The 20,304-nt window shown below is 45.4% G+C and overlaps 5 protein-coding genes across 13 annotated transcripts in view; 3 read left to right on the top strand and 2 right to left on the bottom strand.

The window, feature by feature from the left end:
- Nucleotides 1–14: 14 nt before the first annotated feature.
- On the top strand, nucleotides 15–7,231 carry tmed8 (transmembrane p24 trafficking protein 8). 6 transcript variants are annotated; one of them, XR_015109869.1, is made up of 7 exons: nucleotides 15–259; nucleotides 2,016–2,164; nucleotides 2,581–2,761; nucleotides 2,836–2,978; nucleotides 3,064–3,262; nucleotides 4,199–4,333; nucleotides 4,688–4,799. XR_015109869.1 is itself a non-coding variant. In XM_086183279.1 (6 exons), exons 1-6 carry the CDS (start codon nucleotides 102–104, stop codon nucleotides 3,561–3,563), a joined length of 927 nt encoding a protein of 308 aa, XP_086039405.1. In that variant the 5' UTR covers nucleotides 15–101; the 3' UTR covers nucleotides 3,564–3,816. The 6 variants fall into 6 exon arrangements, 5 of the variants coding, with proteins under 5 accessions (XP_086039405.1, XP_086039406.1, XP_086039403.1 ...); XM_086183279.1 differs by lacking the exons at nucleotides 4,199–4,333; nucleotides 4,688–4,799 and adding an exon at nucleotides 3,389–3,816 and having other exon boundaries at nucleotides 3,142–3,262; XM_086183280.1 differs by lacking the exons at nucleotides 4,199–4,333; nucleotides 4,688–4,799 and adding an exon at nucleotides 3,355–3,816 and having other exon boundaries at nucleotides 3,142–3,262.
- A 1,195-nt stretch (nucleotides 7,232–8,426) lies between these two features.
- Nucleotides 8,427–12,728, top strand: LOC147246643 (kelch domain-containing protein 1). 2 transcript variants are annotated; one of them, XM_086183276.1, is made up of 13 exons: nucleotides 8,427–8,611; nucleotides 8,700–8,870; nucleotides 8,936–9,041; nucleotides 9,662–9,778; nucleotides 9,854–9,967; nucleotides 10,034–10,211; nucleotides 10,288–10,410; nucleotides 10,487–10,674; nucleotides 10,755–10,951; nucleotides 11,051–11,142; nucleotides 11,233–11,287; nucleotides 11,934–12,031; nucleotides 12,160–12,728. In XM_086183276.1, exons 1-13 carry the CDS (start codon nucleotides 8,550–8,552, stop codon nucleotides 12,387–12,389), a joined length of 1,731 nt encoding a protein of 576 aa, XP_086039402.1. In that variant the 5' UTR covers nucleotides 8,427–8,549; the 3' UTR covers nucleotides 12,390–12,728. The 2 variants fall into 2 exon arrangements, with proteins under 2 accessions (XP_086039402.1, XP_086039401.1); XM_086183275.1 differs by having other exon boundaries at nucleotides 8,440–8,611; nucleotides 10,282–10,410.
- Nucleotides 12,729–12,772: 44 nt separating this feature from the next.
- gstz1 (glutathione S-transferase zeta 1) lies at nucleotides 12,773–14,898 on the bottom strand. Of its 2 annotated transcripts, none has more exons than XM_086183609.1 (9): nucleotides 14,695–14,898; nucleotides 14,322–14,373; nucleotides 14,163–14,230; nucleotides 13,664–13,744; nucleotides 13,445–13,570; nucleotides 13,289–13,364; nucleotides 13,163–13,215; nucleotides 13,033–13,082; nucleotides 12,773–12,954 (listed from the first exon to the last, which is right to left on the bottom strand). In XM_086183609.1, the coding sequence occupies exons 1-9, from the start codon at nucleotides 14,722–14,724 to the stop codon at nucleotides 12,828–12,830; spliced, it is 663 nt and encodes a 220-aa protein (XP_086039735.1). In that variant the 5' UTR covers nucleotides 14,725–14,898; the 3' UTR covers nucleotides 12,773–12,827. The 2 variants fall into 2 exon arrangements, with proteins under 2 accessions (XP_086039735.1, XP_086039736.1); XM_086183610.1 differs by lacking the exon at nucleotides 14,695–14,898 and adding an exon at nucleotides 14,469–14,675.
- The window catches only part of aldh6a1 (aldehyde dehydrogenase 6 family, member A1), a 10,201-nt gene continuing 4,557 nt past the window's right edge, over nucleotides 14,661–20,304 (top strand). Inside the window, exons 1-10 of the mRNA XM_086183604.1 lie at nucleotides 14,661–15,208; nucleotides 15,541–15,585; nucleotides 15,668–15,742; nucleotides 16,176–16,337; nucleotides 16,422–16,500; nucleotides 17,480–17,782; nucleotides 18,104–18,225; nucleotides 18,518–18,707; nucleotides 19,182–19,363; nucleotides 19,459–19,638. Of these exons, the coding sequence (XP_086039730.1) occupies nucleotides 15,170–15,208; nucleotides 15,541–15,585; nucleotides 15,668–15,742; nucleotides 16,176–16,337; nucleotides 16,422–16,500; nucleotides 17,480–17,782; nucleotides 18,104–18,225; nucleotides 18,518–18,707; nucleotides 19,182–19,363; nucleotides 19,459–19,638 (1,377 nt within the window). The 5' untranslated portion in view covers nucleotides 14,661–15,169. The remainder of the gene's footprint in view (nucleotides 15,209–15,540; nucleotides 15,586–15,667; nucleotides 15,743–16,175; nucleotides 16,338–16,421; nucleotides 16,501–17,479; nucleotides 17,783–18,103; nucleotides 18,226–18,517; nucleotides 18,708–19,181; nucleotides 19,364–19,458; nucleotides 19,639–20,304) is intronic.
- bbof1a (basal body orientation factor 1a) overlaps nucleotides 19,511–20,304 on the bottom strand; it is a 12,344-nt gene continuing 11,550 nt past the window's right edge. The window contains exon 12 of one of the 2 annotated variants that reach the window (XM_086183605.1): nucleotides 19,511–19,713. The gene's annotated coding sequence lies outside the window, so the exon portion shown is untranslated. The remainder of the gene's footprint in view (nucleotides 19,714–20,304) is intronic. The other variant, XM_086183606.1, reaches the window with a different exon arrangement.

Here is a 20,304-nt window from a genome sequence, read left to right as displayed (position 1 = left end):
CTTGCTTCCGTTGCCATGGTAACAAAACCAACGCTATTGAAACAAGATTTGAGTTTGTGTTGTCTCTCGCCTGATCATTACACTTCTTGAGCATTTACATAATGGAGGATTTCGTCGGCAGTTTGAGCAGTTTTTCTTTTGAGGGAAGTCTGACGGAGGACGAGAGGAAGTTTCTGTACCTTCGTGCGCGTTCAGCTCGCTTGACATTCTGCGGGTGCGCGCACGCAGCTTTCCTGTGTAAACTTGTGAACGCGCTCAGGTAACTTCACCTCTGCCCGAGCCACTTTTATCGCTCTTTATTGTCTTTATTATCGCTCTGTATTTCAAGAAATGATTAAAGTAAACATTCAGGAACTGATGGTACACATTAATGTACGAGAATTCACACAAAATTAGCGTGACTGATGATTGTCAGGGATCGTGTGCACTCCCTGGTGGTACTTTCGAGAACTGCAGGAGCTGTGTTTTAAAATACAAATCCATCTATCGTCTTCCGCTTATTCCTATTATGAAGGGTCGCGGGGGGGCTGGAGCCTATCCCAGGCGTCAACGGGCGAGAGGCGGGGTTCACCCTGGACAGGTCACCAGGCCATCGCAGGGCCAAGATATAGAGACGAACAACCATTCACACTCACACCTACGGTCAATTTAGAGTATCAATCAGCCTCGCCCCAATTGCATGTCTTTGGACAGTGGAAAGAAGCCGGAGTACCCGGAGAGAACCCACGCAGGAACAGGGACAACATGCAGACTCCACACAGAAAGATGCCGTGTCCGAGCCGGGACTCAAACCCAGAACTTTCTTACTGTGAGGCCACAGTGCTGACCACTGCACCACCGTGCAGCCGAAATACAAATTAGTTTTACAAATCTATTAAACTGTTTATTCTATGGTGGCACGGTGGTGCAGTGGTCAGCACTGTCACCTCACAGCATGAAGGTTCTGCGTTCAAGTCCCGGCTCCATCACAGGATCTTCCTGTGTGGAGTCTCCATGTTCTCCCTGTTCCTGCGTGGGTTCTCTCTGGTACTCCAGCTTCCTCCCACCTACCAAAGACATCAAGAGGGGACGAGGCTGATTGATACTCTAAACTGACCGTAGGTATGACTGTGAGTGTGAATGGTTGTCTGTCTCTATGTGATGGCCCTGTGATGGACTGGCGACCTGTCCAGGGTGAACCCCGCCTCTCGCCTGAAAGCCGCTAGGATAGGCTCCAGCCCCCCCCCCCCCCCCCCGCAACCCTTAACAGGATAAGCGGAAGAAAACGGATTGATGTTTATTCTATTTGCAAGTTTAACAAACATTTAAATGTAAGTTAGATAAACCACATTATGTATTTACAGCTAATATTTTCGGTGCAATCATAAACCCTAAAGCGATGCTCGTGAAGGATGTCATCTGTTCTCGGCTCTCCTGTGGCCCATATTTGGCCTTGAATGACTGAGTGGACTCAGGTCGAGGGTCACCTACAGGTCTTCCTTATATGGCCCACATCTGGCCAAGCTCATAATATCAGGGCAACATCTGGCCCACACAAGGCTTACCAGTGCAGTTACTGAGCTATTATTAGACTCAAGTGTGCCTGCTGCCTTGGCCTCTTCTTCTCCACTGAATGATAAAAAACCAACCCAAAACGGAAAAAGAAAAATCAGTTTCCTAACTGCTGCTGCTGAGAAGGACGAAAATACCCAGCGAAAGCACAGAACCATTAATCATAGGTCCAGTTCATCAGGAAGACCGTTCTATGAGTGTTATTGTAACGTGAGGAAAAGTTGGTTCACAATCAATTAAGGGATTCTTTTTTGTTGTCGTTTGATTTTTCGGGTAGGCTACAAGTTGATTGTCGGACAGAGATGGTGCGGCACCGCATTGCATCTTTTTAGGGTTTTTTTTGCCTCCTAAAAATGTCTGTAGTGCTGTTCAGGGGATGATAAAACATTTACAGTGTAGATTAAAAGAGAAAAGTTACTTTCCTTTACTCTCACTTACCTACCAACATCCTCGCTTCCATGTAGAGGAGCCATTAAAAGTAACGGAGAAGACCTCAGCCTGGGGATACTCGGGATGGGTCACATGGGCAAGCAGCTGCTCCTGGTGCTCCTGGAACAAACTGGTGTTAAACCATCCCAAATTCAAATCTCCACTAGAAGACCAGAATCTGCAGGTAAATATAAAGAAGTTGTATATTTATTAACAACACCTTTTGAAATGTCCCTAACTTTTCAATACTCACATAAGTCCATTACCATGACCGACACGTACTGTTTAGTCAGTTATTAACTACCTTGACCTCATTTGATTTTATGCTTCGTCGGGTCACCGGGCCTCATTTTTGAAATGTTCTTAATTAAAAATGTCCTTTAGCACCCAGTTTAGTTGAACTGACCTGACAGACCCAAGTGAACTCTTATGGCTATTCGTAACTCCTGGTTCCTGACAGCTATGTGTTCCCGTAAGACTAAAATAAGGGGTAAAAATGTGCTGTGCTCCATTAAAAAAATGTTAGCGTTAAGAACATTTGGTAAATACTTTTTTATTCAGTGCATCTCTTAAGTTTGTTGTGTTGATTCTGTATTTCAGTGGCGTTCCTCCCAGCAGGGGTGGAGTGTTTCTCTGATAACGGCAGACTGGCAGCCCGGTCTGATGTTCTGTTCCTCTGCTGTCTGCCTTCTCACCTCCTTAAAGTGTGCGCTGACCTCCGCGCTCACCTGCCAAAACACTGTCTCGTGTACAGCTTCACCTCTGCTGTGCCGGTCACCAGGTACCGCCAACCACGCACACTCACACACACCGCTGATATCGTCAACCAATGAATTGTTGGACATTTTACTTCAGGTTAGCGCGGCTTCTCGGCCATGACTTTATCCTGAAACCACAGTGTGACCTTACGGCGGATGACTGGCCTTCCTGCACTCGTGTGACCACGGCTTTGAAAGATTCCGAGCTTATAGAGGCGTCATGTCCTCTCAGAACGAAAGGTATGGCCCCCACTTATGGGTCACAACTAAAATTTGAAATTTTATGGAGCAAGGACGACATTATTGGATTCTATTCCCTGTTCAGGTGACATTTCTCTGGGAGTGAAGTGGGGGTGTGCAGTCTTGTACAGCCTGCTAAATATCTGCACCTCTGCTGGTCTAGGATCCAGTGACGCTCTTTCTATGATCGCCAGCATCTTTAAAGAGAAATGGCCACAGGAGCCAGAACTAAACACACAGAGTTTCATCACTTCATCCCAAGCATCCTCCCTTCCTCCAAACGAGTGAGTAGTGCTGTAGTGTGCGTGTTTTAATCAATTTGTGACACATCCATCACCATCAAAATATTGTCCTGCCCCCCCCCCCCCCAACAAAGGCCTTTTCCTTGGATTTCTCTCACTGACGCACAGACCAAGGAGACGCCTCTGCTGCACTTCCTGTCAGGCAGTGAATCACTGCAGCGTTGCATCTCTGCAGCATACAAATCCCAGCTGGAAACAACTGTCAAACGTGACTGAATTTATGTCATACGGCCTAATTAAAGGTTACACGCTAACAATGTTACCTTCCTGGATGGAGGGTTAACCACACCTGCCATCAGTCTGCCTATTGGTAAATATGAGGATATAAATACTGGTGCATTTTCAATTTTTCCAACATTTTTATAATACACACACACACACACACGCACACTTTGAAAACTTTTGTTCTATCCTGTCAGAAGTGGTTCATAATCCTGTTATTGACTTACAATATTTACAATTATGAATGTTATATTAATTATACTGTATCTTGTAAATTTTGTTGTCTTTTTGGGGGGTGATTTAATAAAGACAATGTTTTGGTAATTGGGATCATGTGATGAGTCATCTGTCATACTTTACATCCACTACATTAAATATCAGAATTTCTTTGCATGTCACAAAACTGGATAAGATTAGGTATCATTTGATAATGTATTTTATATAATTATACAGATCCTTTTTTCTTATTTGTTTATCCATGTTGTGTTTCTGCAAACGCACCATTAGAATTACTGCACCTGCTGTGACTGTGAGTCTGATTTCCACACGAACTGCTATGTTGTGCTGCTGATCAATGTACAGTACCATCATTTATTAATAAACCTCTGCATGTAAAGCCTCAGCAGCCCGCTTTTACTGCACAGGATCCTCACACTGCTGCCACAACACGGAAGTCTCCAATTTTCTGTTTTTCAGGCAGAAGCAGAAGCAGCGGCAGCTCGGCGGAGGGATCCGTCACATGACTGCAGCACTGACATGGAGGAGGGTTCCCTGACGGTCTGAGTTACACCAAAGTAAAACCGACACGGGTCATCAGGCTGTTGCATCGTGGTAAGCTTTTAAGTTCGCTCCGGCGCTCGTGTAACATCATTGTTAGCTTGCTAATATGAGCTAACAGGCTAGCCGGCAAGCTAAACTCAGCGAGTGAAGACGGAGAGAGGCGGTGACGCCAGCGACACACAAACACACGCAGCTGCGTGAGGTTCCAGTAGCGAGACCGTGTTGTGGTTTAAACTGACGTGTAATGAAAGCAGCTTTTTATTGAGTGAACTTTGCTGCGGGAGCTGCGCCAGGAAGCTAGCGGTTGCGTTACTGTCATCATCCTCCTCCTCCCTGGCATCCGGGGAGGGGGCGGGGCTTCCTCAGCCACGCAGACTCTTCGAGGTGTTTGTCTTGTCTTTACAGCCATGGAGAGACTAGAAGCCACATCAGAGCTGCAGTCGCGGCTCTCATCCTTGTCCTTCTCGTCTTTCCCGGGAATAACATCCAAACAGTGCGACAACAGACCGCCGGACAGGTAGACCTGTTGCCGCATCCTGCAGGTGTTTTATTCGTCTTTGCATCCTGATGTCATTTCTGTGTCAACATTGTAACTTCTGTCCACCTCAGGCTGCAGAATACCGACCTGTCCAACCATTCAAACCCCTCACCCACACATCCTGGTATGGATGAAGCACAGAAGGACCCAGACCAGCTTTCTCAGGTACTTTAGATTTTGTTGCATGGGGGGGTTGAGTGGCAGTAGCAGGAGCTAACTCAATGTTCCTGCTGTAACACGGTTGGTGTGTATGTATCTGAGGGTAATGAGGAGGCCCCCGCGGAGTCAGCCCTGGGGGAAGGAGCCAAGGAGTGCAGCAGCGCCGGGAGTTTCCAGCTCTCCGCTGAGATTAAAGGTGAGGACCCAAAGAGGACGCCACAATGGGCGACACTTTGATGCGTCAGGCAGTTCACAGCTTTCATTCATTTTTTGACAAACAGCTTAAAAGCACCATTTCTGTGCTGATAAATCAACAGTTTTGTCAGGTTTATTCCAGCATAAACACAGCGCCGGTTGTTTCTTCCTAATGCAGCTGAAATGCCACCCTTGAAACCCCCGTCAACATGGACATCTGCTGCGCTGAAGGAGCTCAAGGCGAAGCTGCGTACAGAGAAGGACAGCATGGTGACAGTGTACCGAGGTGACATCATGACAGTTCACGTGCCCACCGTCCCCGAGGCCAAAAAAGTGTGCTGGGAGTTCGCCACGGACGGTTATGACATTGGCTTTGGCATCTATTTTGACTGGACTCCCGTCACGAGTCGCTCTATCACTGTGCACATCAGCGAATCAAGCGACGACGAAGATGAAGAGGAGGAGCTAGAAGGTCAGTTCTACAAAACACATCTGTGTCAGTATAAACACCACAACATGTGTTCTACTCTGATGTTCTCCGTCGCAGGTCCTGTCAGTAATGGCGACGTCGAGAAGGGCTCCAAAAGTCAAACCAACTCAAACCTGGCAGAGATTTTACCTGTGTACCGTCAGGACAGCCACCTGTCCGTGTACGGAGGTAGCCACGATTTCCCAGGTGACGGCACGTACCTCCTGAAGTTTGACAACTCCTATTCGCTATGGCGAAATAAAACGCTTTACTACAGAGTTTATTACAGTGCCTAAAAAAAGCCGATTCTTTATTTATGAATGTATAATTTGCAGAATTCCTCTTAAGAATGCTGAACTATTTTTTGACTCCATACACAGAAAAAAAAAATATAAACATAGGCATATCTATTTTTTATCTTATGTTGCCAGGCGTTGAATTTATCCTCAGATAGTTTTGAACGCAACATTGGCTGTGTTGTCTGGCTGATACAAGCCTTGCACATGTGCCATGTGTGCACTGTGCCCACCATAAAACATCTATTTATCGTCGTCAGCTGCAGCAGTGATGGGGGAACGCCGGGCCAGCTGCGTAATCAGAAGTGCTCTGAAGAAACGGGAGGGTTTTGTTTGTCGTGCGTGAGCATGTGCGCCGTCGGGTTCACCTCCTATGATTATGACACCTCCTTTTATTTTTAAAAAAAATTATTATTTTTTTTTTTTGTATTTAATCTGCTTTTGCAGCGTAACTTATTTTTAATCACTTGATCGTAGAAGAACTGCTGTCGTAGAGGATTGTATACGTCAAGAATGTACTGAAAAAGCAAAGCAAGCAAAGGGGGGGCGGTAAATATCCAGAGTGTGCTTTTTACGACTCAAATAAAAGCCATCCCTTATCACATAAAGCTCCTATTATGTAATATAGATTCAATATTTACATTCGCCCCCCCCCCCCTTTAATTTGCGGTTTCGGGAGCAGCTGTAATATTTCATCTAAATGTGATTTGTATACAGGTTTATGTGAGTGAAGGTCAGTGTTGTTGAATTTTCTCTTGACTGTAGTCTTGTTCCATCCCGTTTCAAAAGTCACGTCCACTTGTTTGCATGTTCCAAAAAAAAAAAAAAAAGAGTGATGTCACAAATATGGCCGCTAATGCCGTCTCCGATGCAAAGCGACTGCTTTAAAAGCTTCCCACGTTTGCCGGCTGTCCTGTACCTTTGAGTTATGATGTTTGTTCTTGGAAATTTATATTCCACAATAAAGAGAAGATTGTCTAGTTGGGTTTTTTTTTTTTGTTTTTGTTTTTTTGTTTTGTCTTTCATGCGTACAGTATGTGAGAGTTACAGCTTAGTTTTGATGGACTGAACGTCTGTGGAGTGGATCCGTCCGCTCCGCCTGAGACAGACGCTGTTATTTCATAACACCCTCACTGCTGAGCCACAATTAGAAAGTGCCTCAGGGTGGTCCCTCGCGTTTCCATTAAATCGTATCATGAGGGGATTGATGTAATTGTTACACAGGTGCTGATGAAACCAGGGTTTATTCTCAGCTCTCCCTTCAGGCCCGCGTCAATCATGTCTCACTGCATTTACAAAGCTTATTATAGAAACCCAATTCGTTTTTTTTTTTTACTTAAAAGCAATAAAATCAGATTAATTTAAATGTTTTTGTGTGCAGCGTGTAGCCGCGTGAACAGAATGACCTCATCATGGTTTGACACCTACAAATGCGTTTGATTGGTTCATTCCAGACGTCAGGTGTTTTGTTTCGGGGCCCACATTGATTTTCCATTAGTTAGCTGGAGTGTTTGTGTTTTATCTGGTTGGTCAGGATGAACAGTGATTGCAGCCTCATGTATCTGGACTGCGCCTCTTATAGCACAGCACGCCTTTTTAAATGTTTTTTTTCATGTTGTTCACATTGAACTGTATGACACACACACACACACACACACGTGTGCTTGACCACTTGAATCATGTGATCACTGCAAACAGTCAGATAACAGTCAGTTTATTAATGCGCATGCAAACACGCTCAGTAGGATGTCCTCATTTGATTCATGATAACTTTTATTAAAAACAGATACAAAACTACATGAAGACTTTCGCTGCATCGTCATCACCATCAGGCCTGGCAGTAGTCCAGGTGACCCAGCAGGCGTCCGGAATCCCTCACAGCGTATGAGGCCCAACATTTTGGGCAGTGGAGGACTTTTTCTTCCCTCTGGCAGGTGAACTCAGGAGGCGATGGAAAGGAAGGACGGCCAGCATTTCCCTGGTGCCCCACATGAAAGCCGTTGTAGCTGAGGTCAGGGTAGAGGGAGTTGGGCAGTTCAGTTTCTCTGAACTGACATTTCCATAAAAAAACCTTATATATCATAAATATCTAAAGTTTTGGGTTTTTTTTGTGATTTGACAGACATACGTAACCCTGATATCACAGTTAACTATAAAGATCAGATCGTTGTTCTTTACCATTTTCGGGTACTTTTGTACTTGTACACTTAACTGAATCTATGGGTTACAGTGAAAAAGACCATTTTGCATTGAGAACTTGACCTTTAGAGGCCAGTGCTTGTTTGTTATACACGGACATAGAACGCGTCATTTACTGTCACGCTACAGTAAATTCAAAACCAAATACTACTCCACTTTGTCTTAAGTAGATGAATGGAGACTTTTACCAGAGTACTATAATTTCAGAGTATGTACTTTTACTTAAGTGCAATCCCACCACTCGCCGCAGCGATGAAGGGATGATGAGCACAGCCGAGCGACACCTGACGTCGTGACGTAGTCATCAATTTAACAGATTCCGCGCAGGTGTGTGAACTTCTGGCAGGTGACCGCGGGAGCTCTGCTTTGCTGTACCAGGCGAGAGCGAGGAATTGCCGCAACCTTTAAACTATGGGGAGGTTGAACTTCTACGTCCTCTGGTCCCTCCGCGACGCTCCACGCCAGTTCATCAGGTAGCTCTCCTCTGAAAGGGCACACGTACAAATGGCTGCTATTGTTCCCAGCTCAAACATGTCCGTCTCTCTCTCTCTCTCTCTTTAGCAAATCCAACCGAAGCTGCTTCCACGTCCACATCCCGTTGCCTCTCCCCAAGCAGCTGGTCATCTTCGGTCTGGGAGACTGGGGAGGCGGTGACGCAACCATCTCAGCGGAGGTTCTGGTCAGTGAGGAGGCGCAGCCCCAGTGCATCGGGACTCTGTCCTTTCAAGCAAGGTAGCAGGAAAGCCATCAGACCTTGAAGTCAAAGGATGAGCTGTTAAAGTCTTCTCATACCCCAGGTGCCTGACCTTTGAGGGCGACTGGAGCGCTGACGTCATCTCAGCAGCAGCAGAGAGAGGCAGGAGAGGCGTTTATGGCAAGATCGTGCTCAGAGTGTGCGGAGAGGTGGGGGGGCTGTAATCCAGACACGGAATTAACGTTTTAGAAGACTCCTCCTGGAAAAGGCATGGATTAAAAAAAAAAAAGAGTTTCTAGGCCTCGAATTTTTTGGGGGGGGGGATCATAAACATTTGTTTCAAGAATACCTGCTTCAACTGAGAAAAACCTTTTGTTAGTTTTTCACACATGTAGAGGATTAGGTCTACATGTTGTTGCTGTTGTTTTTTTTTTTTCTAAAGGAATACAAATAAAAGTTAATTTGAGTTTCGAGAATGCAGTCAGAAAATTGACATCAAACTTTTAGTTGGAAATGTCTATCAAATGTCAGAATATCGAGATTAAATGTTAAAAATTTTCAGATTAAATGTCAAAATCTTCTGAATTTTGAAACGTCAAAGGTAGTCCAATTTAATCCAATTGAATTTACGGCAAGAATCCAGAAACATTTTTTTTCCATTTTAAAAGAGAAGTTAGATTTTGACATGAAATTCTTGATATGTTTGTCAAGCAAATATTTGAGTGTGTTTTCTGGTCGTGCACGTTTTCCTCAAACCCAGGCCTGGACATGTGCGGGTAGACGTGAGTTGGACACCTACGCTGTGATTTGTGTTGTTTCTCTCCCTCAGAATAAAGCCGGCGTCCTCAGCAGCACCCCGCTGGCTCAGAGGAACCGTCTGTTCCCAGCGCAGCTCAGTGCCACCGATCTCTCCTGCGCGTTACACCAAAGCGCTGCAGACGAAACGGTGAGACTAATGGGGAGAAATGCTCCCGCTACCTTTTTAAGAAGTGGTCCAATATGTACAAATCCTCCCTCGCAGATAACTTCCAACTCCTCACACCTGGGTGCCAGTGTTTGCTATGCAGAGGTCCAAGTTAATAACATTGACACCACCGACTCAGCTGTGGGAAATAAACCTTCCCTTTGGCCTACGGTAAGATTTCTGCCTGAAAAACATGGCTGCGTGTGAGCTAAGTTACTGACTGACATGGTTATGAAGGAGAAGACTCCCCGACGCACAGTTATTAGCAAGAGAGGCCACCTGATGTGGAGCTCTGAGGACTTGGATAGTCTCTCTGAGGACACAGACCGAGCTTCCACCCCCAAGAAGAGGAGGCTGTCCAGGATGAACAGCCAAGAGGAGATGACGGAGCAGATAAAGAGCAAGGACAGAGAAGGTCCCGATCATTCGCAGCATTATGAGCACGTCTGAACGTTTAAAATGGTTTTGACAAAGATCCTGATTAGTTTCAGTGTGTCCGTCAAAGCGCTGGAGTCACACCATGTGCCTGAGTGACCCTTACACTGCCATTCTCATCGGGGGGGAGACCACCGACCAGAACTACTGCAAGGATTGGCTGTGGAAGCTGGAGCTTGGTCAGCGGCGTCATCCCTGGTCTCTGAGATGAGAAAGATGTTCTAATGATGAATAAATCTCTTAACTTCTTTCCAGACAACGATTTCTGGTACCCAATAAACTCCTCCACCTCTGGGCCTGTGCCGCCGCCCACCAGGGGACACTCTGCAACCTATGACCCTGACTCAAAGGCAGTGTTTGTTTACGGTGGCCTGAGGGAGGGTCAGCGCTACAGCGAGATGTTCATCCTAAACACTCTGACCTGGAGGTGGAAGATCGTCACTGTGGGTTTGTCACAATGTCCAAACGTGTCGTTAAAGTCCGCCATGCAGTTGTGAAAATTTGGGATTTACCTTCTATTCAGGCAAAAGGGAATATTCCTACTTTGGCGTATCACTCAGCGGTGTTTTTCAAAAAGGAGCTGTTTGTCTTTGGAGGAGTTCAGCCAGGCCATTCATCTGCTGATAAATCGTGCAGTAATGCTCTCTACATCTTCAATCCTGAGTTTGAACTCTGGTACAAGCCCATAGTGGAGGGGGACAAACCTCTGCCTCGGTTTGGGTCAGTGACCTTTTCATTTATTTTAAATGACTACATTTACGTCTATTAAATACTGTATTTCTTGTTATTTCCATGGATTTTGACGTCTGTGTTGAACAGCCACTCGGCCACACTCCTCTCACAGAAGCTGATCATATTTGGTGGCCGGAAAACTGCAACCTACCTGAATGACCTGCATGTTCTTGACCTGCGTAAGTCAATTAACAATGCTGCCAATCGGTTTGTGTCAACACTCCGACGAATATTTAGTTGTTTTTTTTTTCCCTTTTTATTGGATGAAGGATTCATGGAGTACGCAGCTGTGAAGTGTGGGAACATGCCGCCACTGCCTCGAGGGTGAGTGCAGAATGAATCAACCTTGAGAAATGTCACTCAAGTGCCCATCTGCTTGTAGTATTTTTAGTGTTTAAGCCTGAACAGTACTCGAGTTGTTTTTTTTTTTGTTTTTTTTTTTTTACTGCTGATGCCATTTGTCTTCATTTCTTGAACATGAAGTGTTACAAGTGGGACTAAAGGAACAGCCGCAGCACTCGCTCCTTTTAATCATCAGCGGGGCTAAAGTTGCATTTTAAGGTGCTGCGTCATATCAGTGCATCCAGCCAGGAAAGAAGTTCCATCCATCCATTGATTTAGAGTATCAGTCAGCCTGTGATGGAGCCGGGGCTCGAACCCACAGCCTTCTTGTTGTAAGGCCACAGTGCTGACCACTGCACCACCGTGCAGCCCATAGTTCCAACCATGTTTCTCATTCCATTATTATAATATCTTGCAGTTTGAAATGGTTTCATTTCAAATGTTGTTTCAGGTTACGTTGCTGCAGCTAAAGGCAGTTTTACAGACAATAGTACTTGATAACTTTTGACAGAGGCATGCTAACACTTCCCACCCCCTACCATTCATTGTGCTAAGCTAACCAGCAATCATCTGGTCTCTGGGTCTCAGCACCGTCTTTTGTGCAGTAACGTCGTCTGTAATCGGACAGGTTTCATGCAGCTCTCCCAGTTTCGGACAACAGGATTTTAGTGAGTGGGGGCTGCAGTGCAATTGGAGCTCTGCAGGACATTCATATCTTCAACACTGGTGAGTGCTAAGCCATTCTTGCCACCTTCATCTGGATGTTGGGGGCATTTCTTCAGCCGTGTAAATTTATTTTCATTTGTGACGCAAAGCCACTGTTGTCTTCATTTTCTGCCGCCGTTTCCTCTCAGACACAAACATGTGGCACTCGGTGGCGCTGTCTCCGTTGTGCTCCAAGCCCCGTGCTGGACACAGTGTGATAAATTTGGGTTGCACCATCTCAGAAGACGCTGAGCAGCACGGACAGGGTGAACAGGTCAAAGTCAGCTGCATGTTGCTGGTGTTTGGTGGATCAGACTGCTGTGGTACCTTCTACAGTGACACAGTCAAGTGTTCAGTGGAGATTCCTGGTGATAAGTGATGGCTTCATCTCTTGAAAGGGGACCAACAGTCTTTTAGGTCTATTTATAGCAGCGGAGAGCGCTGGGACCCGATGTGAAGTGACTGGAAAAATGACTTTTTCAAGTGCATTTGTCTGTGAATTTAAAAAAAAAAAAAAAAATTCAAAACTGTTCTTTTCCTACTGCTTCCAAGTATTGCTGTGTGCAAACTGTGGGCTGAGAGGTCTCCCACTTTGCATAACAAATTTGTGGTCAGCATGTTTACTCTGCACATCACGTGTTTGACAGTCGACTGCTTGACTCAATATTTTGGTTCAAGATTTGATATTAAAATACCAATAAAAATTTTAAACATAAAAGTTTCCTTGTCGTTTCAAGTAACACCACTGAAACAGGATCACTTCCAAAGCATTTTATTTTAAAAAATGTACGATGGGGCATGAGGTCTCCGAAGCTGCTCATGCGCGCAGGTCAGCGGGTGTATCCGGCTGGCAGGATGGATGGCTGGCTTTGAACGCCTCGATCTGAAGTAAGGTCTCATTTAACCTTCTGATGGTTGGATAGAGCCCGACATCCACTTTGAACCTGCAGGAAGCATAAAGAGGTCTCTGTGTAGGATCATGTAATGTGGTATTTTCCAAGTAAGCTGATGTGAGTACATACCTCTCAGCGTTATAGACTTGTGGGACCAGACAGATATCAGCCATGGATATCTAAAAAGGTAATGACTCCATCTGATGAAAGAACCCTTTTGTAAGTCTTCCTATTCATCCCTTTATGCTTGTGCTCTTACCTCGTCACCGACACAATAGTCCCCTGCTGTTTGCTTCAGAATGGGCTCAAGAGCTTGAGAACAACAGAAAAAGAATGAATAATAAATGTGCTGGGAGTGTAATAAAGACAACTGGCCTCCACCAACCTTGAAAGCCACGATTAATGAAGTGCTGCGCCCACTGCATCTTCTCTGCTCCTATTTTTTGGATCACGTATAAATTCTGAAATGATGTGAAGTTAGATTTGCTCTACCCGTGGCAACAGAGGAAACTCTTTTTGTGTGAAACGTAACCGTTCTCACCTGTAGAGGCTGTATCCCAGAGGCAATGAGGTCACTGATCATCCGAACCTGGGCCCGTTTCTGCGGGTCTGTAGGTAGAAGACGAAATCCCGGCCTGGTCTCGTCGATGTACTGGATCACTGCCAGCTGGGTAAGTGGAAAAAGAAAATCTGAGTCCTCTGACCTGTTGCACAATGTACACTATTGAAAGAAGAGACTTGAGGAGTTTGAAGGACTCACTGACTGAGAGAGAGTGATGCCGTCAATTTCAACTGCAGGCACTTGCTGCATTGGGTTTAATGTCTTGTAATGCTCTGTGAGCTGGAGGACACCGAACATTTTAGAGAAAAATACCACCGGGGTTGCAGTGAATGGTTCCTTTCGCAATGAAATGAGGAATCTTCATGTCTTAAAAATGACAATTTGAAAAACGGCCGTCACAGATTTCAAGATCTTAAAGCGACATGATCAAACTGGGTTTAGGACTGTCAGATGCACAAAAGCAGCAAAGACAACATTATCCACCATAAATAACCCTCCCCCCCAAGCAAATCCAAGTCAGGGACCAGAAAATATATGGCATTTTTGCTTGGGGAAACAGACTGAAATTACCTCTTACAATCATAGCTGGTGATCAATTTTCTAATGGCAATCAACTGATACTTGCAGCTCTTAAGAGTCTAAAACTGTTTTCTGTCCGTGTTTTATGCTCCTGTATGTTCTGTGTTTCATATCTTACCTGCTGGCCTCCGTCTTTGATTAGATTGACAGGAACCTGATCATATTCGATACCTTTGAGAGCAAAAGCTGGTGTACAAGAGGTTAGTTACCATCACGTTGACATGAGAGTGGTTTAGTTACGAGCCAACCAACCAAGAGGACAGATCTCCTGACTCACCGATGCGCACCCTCCAGGAGCAGGAGCTTCTGAAGTATCCGTGCAGAACAGGCTGGACAGAAAGGGGGGGAAAAAAAACCCAAGATGAAGAGCATTTAAAAACAATTCCTAATGAACATTTCCAACTTTTATCCTCTACTAAGTCACCTTAGTTTGCTTGGACATAGCTCCTCACCCACGTTTGCACTCAACTACACTTAATTTTTTTTGCCACAAAGTTCACTGTCTCACCCTCCAGCAGCCAATAGGAAGAGCTCCTAAAATCCCTCCTACCCAAGTTAGCCTTTAGTCCATGACCAGGCTCCATCATCTGGTTCATATTAGCCATCTGGTGCACACACTTAGCAGGCAGCTAACAGCAGTTTTACTGTACCTTAGTGAGGCAAACGTAGGACAAGTGCATTGCTGTTGCTGAGTAATAATTTAGGATAAACTGCCAGCTTGCTCAAGAGTCGTGCAGCACATTTCACAGTTCTTTCTATCTCCTAAATAGTGCTCTTGCTAGGTAAGGACACTCTTGCTTCACAGCTAGCTTTAGCTGTTTATAGCAGGGATTTTGGACACACTAAATTCCTGCAACTTCCTGCCAGTAAAAGGTGATTGGTCGGAATTCCCAGTTAGGGCGGGATGTAACGAAGCACCCACCAATGATTGCGGGCACCGCATTTGGCCATTCAGGGTGCGTTATTTACAGGCGTTTTCAGGTGAGCCAATAGCGAGGCTCGCATGTCGCGGAAGCCCGCTCACCGGTAAATCTCAGCCTGCTGAGGAGGAAAGCTGAACGCTGTCACCTGCTGGCCCCTGTCTCACCTGCGGAGGAGGTCGTAACACCGGCGGACATCTCCACCATGGCAGCAATGGCTCTGAGATCGCTGCTGAAGACAAAGGTGCGTGTTTGATGACAGATCGCCCGACGAATCACATGATGTTTACACGCTGTCACGCTGCGGCGTCTCCATTGTTGTGTCCTGATTAAAGTCGTCTCCTCTCATCAGGGGCCTTTTAATCATCGGACAGTCAGTTTGACATCTGTCATAACTGTTCATTAATTCTATTGGACCATCTGTTATAGTCCCTACTGTCTACATCACGTGATTAAACAAAGAATTGAGAGAGGGAGACTTTTAACAGTCAGTCTTTTTTTGTTTGGTTTTATTTGTCATTCAAAAACAAAAACAAAAAAAAAAGGTTTACCACTTCTCTGGTGTTACTTTCTCAGGTCCCACTTAAAGTTGGCCGCATGTGCTACTCCTCCTCCTCAGTGGTGAGTTTAAATCTCCACAGTTATTTCACTGTTCCAGTGACAAATATTATAAATGCATAATGAGTCGATCCGCTCCTCACAGCCCACCACCAAGCTGTTCATCGATGGCAAGTTTGTTGAATCCACGACATCGGAGTGGCTGGATGTTCACAACCCTGTGAGTGCTGCACCCGGCCTGCACCACTGAACTGTGCCTCATCTACTGTATGTGAATGGTTCTGGAGCAGCCCAGAGGGCCCTGGCACGATCTGGCAGCAAATACTGGCGTTACTTAACCTGTTACATAATAGTAATGCTCACTGTTACACCAGATCCTGTGAACATCCCAAAACTGCAAATGAATTTTAAGTGTAAAATACACAATCAAGCCTTAAACTCCCAGCTACATCTTGATAACCTGTCATGGCACAGCTATCGTAAATGTTGGAGTGGGGAAATCCTGTTGCCGTCTGATAAACTCTGACCTGCAGCAGCCCCTGATATCTGTTAAACATCTGCTAGGTTTCAGCCAGTTTACTGGACCTCAGGAGCTGCTGCTAACTGGCAGTAATTCACCTATGGAGTATACATTTTGTGAGTCTCTTTGCTAGGCCACCAATGAGGTGATCACCCGTGTACCTAAAGCCACCCAGAAGGAGATGTTATCTGCCGTGGACTCCTGCTCCAGGGCCTTCCACTCCTGGTCTGAGACCTCCATCTTGGCTCGGCAGCAGGTCTTTCTGCGCTATCAGCAGCTTATCAAGGACAACATTGTGAGTCAAAGGGTCAAGAAAAAGTGTAAGGTGCAGCTAATTAGCTCAGGTGATATTAAATCTGAAGGTCATCTTGTGTTGCAGAAAGAACTTGCTAAGGCTATCACAGTGGAACAGGGCAAGACCCTAGCTGATGCAGAGGGGGATGTATTCAGGGGGTTGCGTAAGTACCTCTCCCCCACGTGCACGCACAAACTTTGTCAAAGGGCGACCAATAGCTAATGTTTGTGTGTGAGTGTGCAGGTACAGTAATGGTTAACGAGTTGCTCTGTTAAACTAGAACAAAGGGCATCTCGCTCCAGGAAGCCTCTGAACGACTGCCAGTAAATATTTCTGCAGGGCAATTACAGCTATGCACAAATCAAATACTTTCACCTGAGACCAGTTCACTTATTCACTAAAGAAAAGTCGATTCCAGCGCAAATCTTTCCCTTTACAAAGTTTTTCACGAGGACGGTCTCTCCGCTTGAATGAAGTGATTAATTAATCTTAAGTTAAAGAACAGTTGAATTATGTCACTTTGTGAGGAGGTCATGTTTTCAAGCGGTGTTTGTCAGCAAGATAAGGCAAAATATTTGAGGCCAGTTTTAGGTAGGAAGGAAAGTATGCGCTCTCCATTGAGACTCTATCCATTCACAGACTAGTCAAAGCGCCTCCTGGATTCTAGATTCATTTTTCATTGAGCGTTATTACCGTAACAAGGCAGCCAGCATTATGTTGACTTTACATCAGAGTCATACAGTAGCACCACTGGCTGGTCACAGGAAGTAAGCCTGATGGGAGAAAGATTATTTGATTTACGTCAGAATTACACCGTTGTCTTCACATAATGAGCAGCAGCCTAACGTGTCATGATATTAGTTTGCTCCCTCATGCAAAATCCTGGTGTTCTCAGGTTTCATCACCCTTTCAGTTGAATCGTCACACACTGTTACGTGTGTGTGGGGGGCACTTGTCAGTATTGATGAATGTATTCTGAGTGTTTTCTAGTTCTACATATTTTTGGGCATTCATTGTCAAGAATGTTCAGTACACCGCTCTCTCCCAATTTGACCTCACATCCACACTGAGCCTGTCAGACGGGTCACTCATATTTTGACACAAGTACCAATGACAACGGGGTGATTTCTTGTTCTCTGCAGAGGTTGTGGAGCACGCCTGCAGCATCACCTCTCTGATGCTTGGGGAAACCCTGCCCTCTATCACCAAGGACATGGACACCTACACCTACCGTCTCCCCCTTGGGGTGTGTGCTGGTATCGCCCCCTTCAACTTCCCCGCCATGATCCCCCTGTGGATGTTTCCCATGGGCATGGTGTGTGGCAACACTTACCTGCTTAAGCCTTCAGAGCGAGTACCGGCCTGCACCATGCTACTGGCCCAGATGTTACAGGACGCTGGAGCTCCAGACGGGACACTCAACGTCATCCATGGGCAACATGCTGGTGAGAGATGCTCTGTTAATCATTAGCATGTGAATATGTAATGCCAAGACCAAAAAATTGTTTGCGAGGTGCTGTGACAAATAATAACTTTAAAAAATAAGTATATACTTGTAGGTTATAGTTGTATAATCTTGTTCTTCCTCCGATGTGAAGGAAATCATATGGAGTTATGTTATTTCTCACTAGATGACATGGAAAATTTTAAAAAAAAAATTCCTGTCTGACCAAAATTGACAAAAACAAGTTCTAAAACTTTATAGTCGCTGAGAGGTTTCTGCTGTCAAGTATCATCCAGTTTTAGTGACTGTCTCTCTGCTGCAGCTGTGAACTTCATCTGTGACCATCCAGCCATCAGGGCAATCAGTTTCGTTGGCTCAAATCAAGCGGGGGAATATATTTATGAGAGGGGCTCTAAAAATGGCAAGAGAGTTCAGTCGAACATGGTGAGTATCAAATGATGCAATACAGGATTCATGTCCGCACATGGCCAGAAGGTGGCAGCATTGACCCATGGAATCTTAAATGTTTTACCCCCGTGCTGGTTTTGCTTCCTCAGGGACTGATTGGATATATTGAATGCACCATGTAGTAGGCCTGATTTGTTAATTAGACTCCGCTGACAACAATTTCAAATAAGTTTACTCAAATAATGCTATGTCATTTCCTGATATTGAGCTTTTGATCCACCAAAATCCACTGTAATGCAGAAGATAAACCACTTGTCATGTTCTGTAGGGAGCCAAGAATCATGGTGTGGTCATGCCTGATGCCAACAAAGAGAACACTCTGAACCAGCTTGTTGGTGCAGCCTTTGGGGCAGCTGGACAGCGCTGCATGGCTCTGTCCACAGCCATCCTGGTGGGCGAGGCCCAGAGCTGGCTGCCCGAGCTAGTGGAGCGCGCCAAGGCTTTGCGCGTGAATGCAGGTACCGCATCCCGTCCCTTTGCTTCGTTCTCTTCCAAGCCCTGGTTCTCCCAAGGGGCCTTTTGGTTTCGTCCTCTCGGGGCCACCCAAACCACACCTCTCGCCTTTTGCCCTGCTGTAACTTCACATAGGAGTCAGCTGGAAGAGAGGGCTTGTCGAGTCAGCCTTGCTGCAAATTTGTGGCCAGATCTGTGGTCAAGGCCTAAATAGCGGTTCAGAGTATCAAATGCTTTGGGAACGTCCGTTGATGTGGAGAAGTGATTCTCCCTGTTTGCACTGATATGGACTCTAATTAGTGCAGAGCACAGGAAACCCACAAGTATCCATTTGTAAGGGAGTGCCTCAAGGTGCCCCGCAACCTGGCTTTAGTGCGTTGGTGGCTGAAGAAGTATTTGAGTGTCAGTGTTCTTACAATCATGCAAGTGCTACTGTCCATGTAATCTTATAGCTGGTTGTTTTTGGGGCCCTGCTCTAGGAGACCAACCTGGTGCAGACGTGGGGCCTCTGATCTCTCCTCAGGCCAAGGAAAGAGTCTGCAGTCTGATCCAGAGTGGTGTGGATGAGGGTGCAAAGGTTCTCCTGGATGGGAGAAATGTTAAGGTTAAGGGTTACGAGAACGGTAACTTTGTGGGTCCTACCATCATCGGCAATGTCACTGTAGGTAGATGGTTTTTGGGGAAGACAATAAATACATTTGCAATTTTTTTTTTAAACGGCTCAAAACTTTTATCTTAATTTTTCTGCTCTTGCAGGCAAAGATGAAGTGCTACACTGAGGAGATTTTTGGACCTGTACTAGTTGTCCTCGAAGCAGACACTCTAGATGACGCCATCAAATTGGTCAATGGAAATCCCTATGGCAACGGTACAGCCATCTTCACTACAAATGGTGCCACAGCACGCAAATACACTCACGAGGTGGATGTGGGCCAGGTGAGTGTGGCTGTAGCTGCCAAATGTGTTCCTCTGTTTTGGGAGAAAGGAGACATTCACATCCCTCCGTCATGTCTATACAGCAAGGGAGCACATCACATTTCTGTTAGAAAACCTTGACACACTTTAAAAACACAATTATTTTCCATGTCAAGTATAGTTTTGTTTGCTCTTGACCAAAAGTATACATGTTCAGCAACCCCCATCCCTCCTGTTTCTCCACCAGTAAAGACTACAAATAGCTGTAGCAAATACGGGCTCAATCAAAACAGTGGAACATAGAAACATTTTTTCCAGGTAGAATTCGAGGAGGGAAAGTCTTAAATTAAACTAAATAGGGATTCCTAGGCTCCCGTTGTAGTTACGGCGTCCAGCCTTTACCCTGTTTGTTTGACCGTGGAGCCTAGTTGTGCTCTGTGTTTGCTGTTCACATGTCGGGGAATGCTGTGCAGGCCATGTGCTGTACTCCTCTCCAAACCTCGATGCAACAAACATCTACTTTTCTTTTTTTTTTTCTTCCCTCCCTGCACCTTCGCCAAAAGGACTTAGTGTGTCCAAACCTATTCCCGCTGTTTCAAACATTCTAAACCAACCATGTCTCTATTGCTTTCATAACAGAATGTTTTTATTTAGTTTTCTTCCCTTTCATAAGAGCATGCTGTGCTC

This window comes from Aulostomus chinensis, chromosome 17, assembly GCF_037954235.1.
Source record: "Aulostomus chinensis isolate RoL2024-O1b breed Wild chromosome 17, RoL_Achi_v1.0, whole genome shotgun sequence".
NCBI classification, from domain to species: Eukaryota; Metazoa; Chordata; class Actinopteri; order Syngnathiformes; family Aulostomidae; genus Aulostomus; species Aulostomus chinensis.
Note: the sequence above shows the minus strand (reverse complement) of the source record. Positions and strands in the feature narration are given on the sequence as shown.

Excerpts from the sequence above, each read along its gene's own strand:
- tmed8 (XM_086183277.1), top strand. The coding sequence starts at position 102 with ATGGAGGATTTCGTCGGCAGTTTGAGCAGTTTTTCTTTTGAGGGAAGT. Across the intron at positions 2,165-2,580 it reads TAGAAGACCAGAATCTGCAG|TGGCGTTCCTCCCAGCAGGG; the intron begins GTAAATATAAAG and ends TCTGTATTTCAG. Across the intron at positions 2,979-3,063 it reads ATGTCCTCTCAGAACGAAAG|GTGACATTTCTCTGGGAGTG; the intron begins GTATGGCCCCCA and ends TTCCCTGTTCAG.
- LOC147246643 (XM_086183275.1), top strand. The coding sequence starts at position 8,550 with ATGGGGAGGTTGAACTTCTACGTCCTCTGGTCCCTCCGCGACGCTCCA. Across the intron at positions 9,779-9,853 it reads AAAGCGCTGCAGACGAAACG|ATAACTTCCAACTCCTCACA; the intron begins GTGAGACTAATG and ends CCTCCCTCGCAG. Across the intron at positions 12,032-12,159 it reads CATTCATATCTTCAACACTG|ACACAAACATGTGGCACTCG; the intron begins GTGAGTGCTAAG and ends GTTTCCTCTCAG.
- gstz1 (XM_086183609.1), bottom strand. The coding sequence starts at position 14,724 with ATGCACTTGTCCTACGTTTGCCTCACTAAG. Across the intron at positions 14,374-14,694 it reads CCTACGTTTGCCTCACTAAG|CCTGTTCTGCACGGATACTT; the intron begins GTACAGTAAAAC and ends CTTTCTGTCCAG. Across the intron at positions 13,365-13,444 it reads CTGGGATACAGCCTCTACAG|AATTTATACGTGATCCAAAA; the intron begins GTGAGAACGGTT and ends ACATCATTTCAG.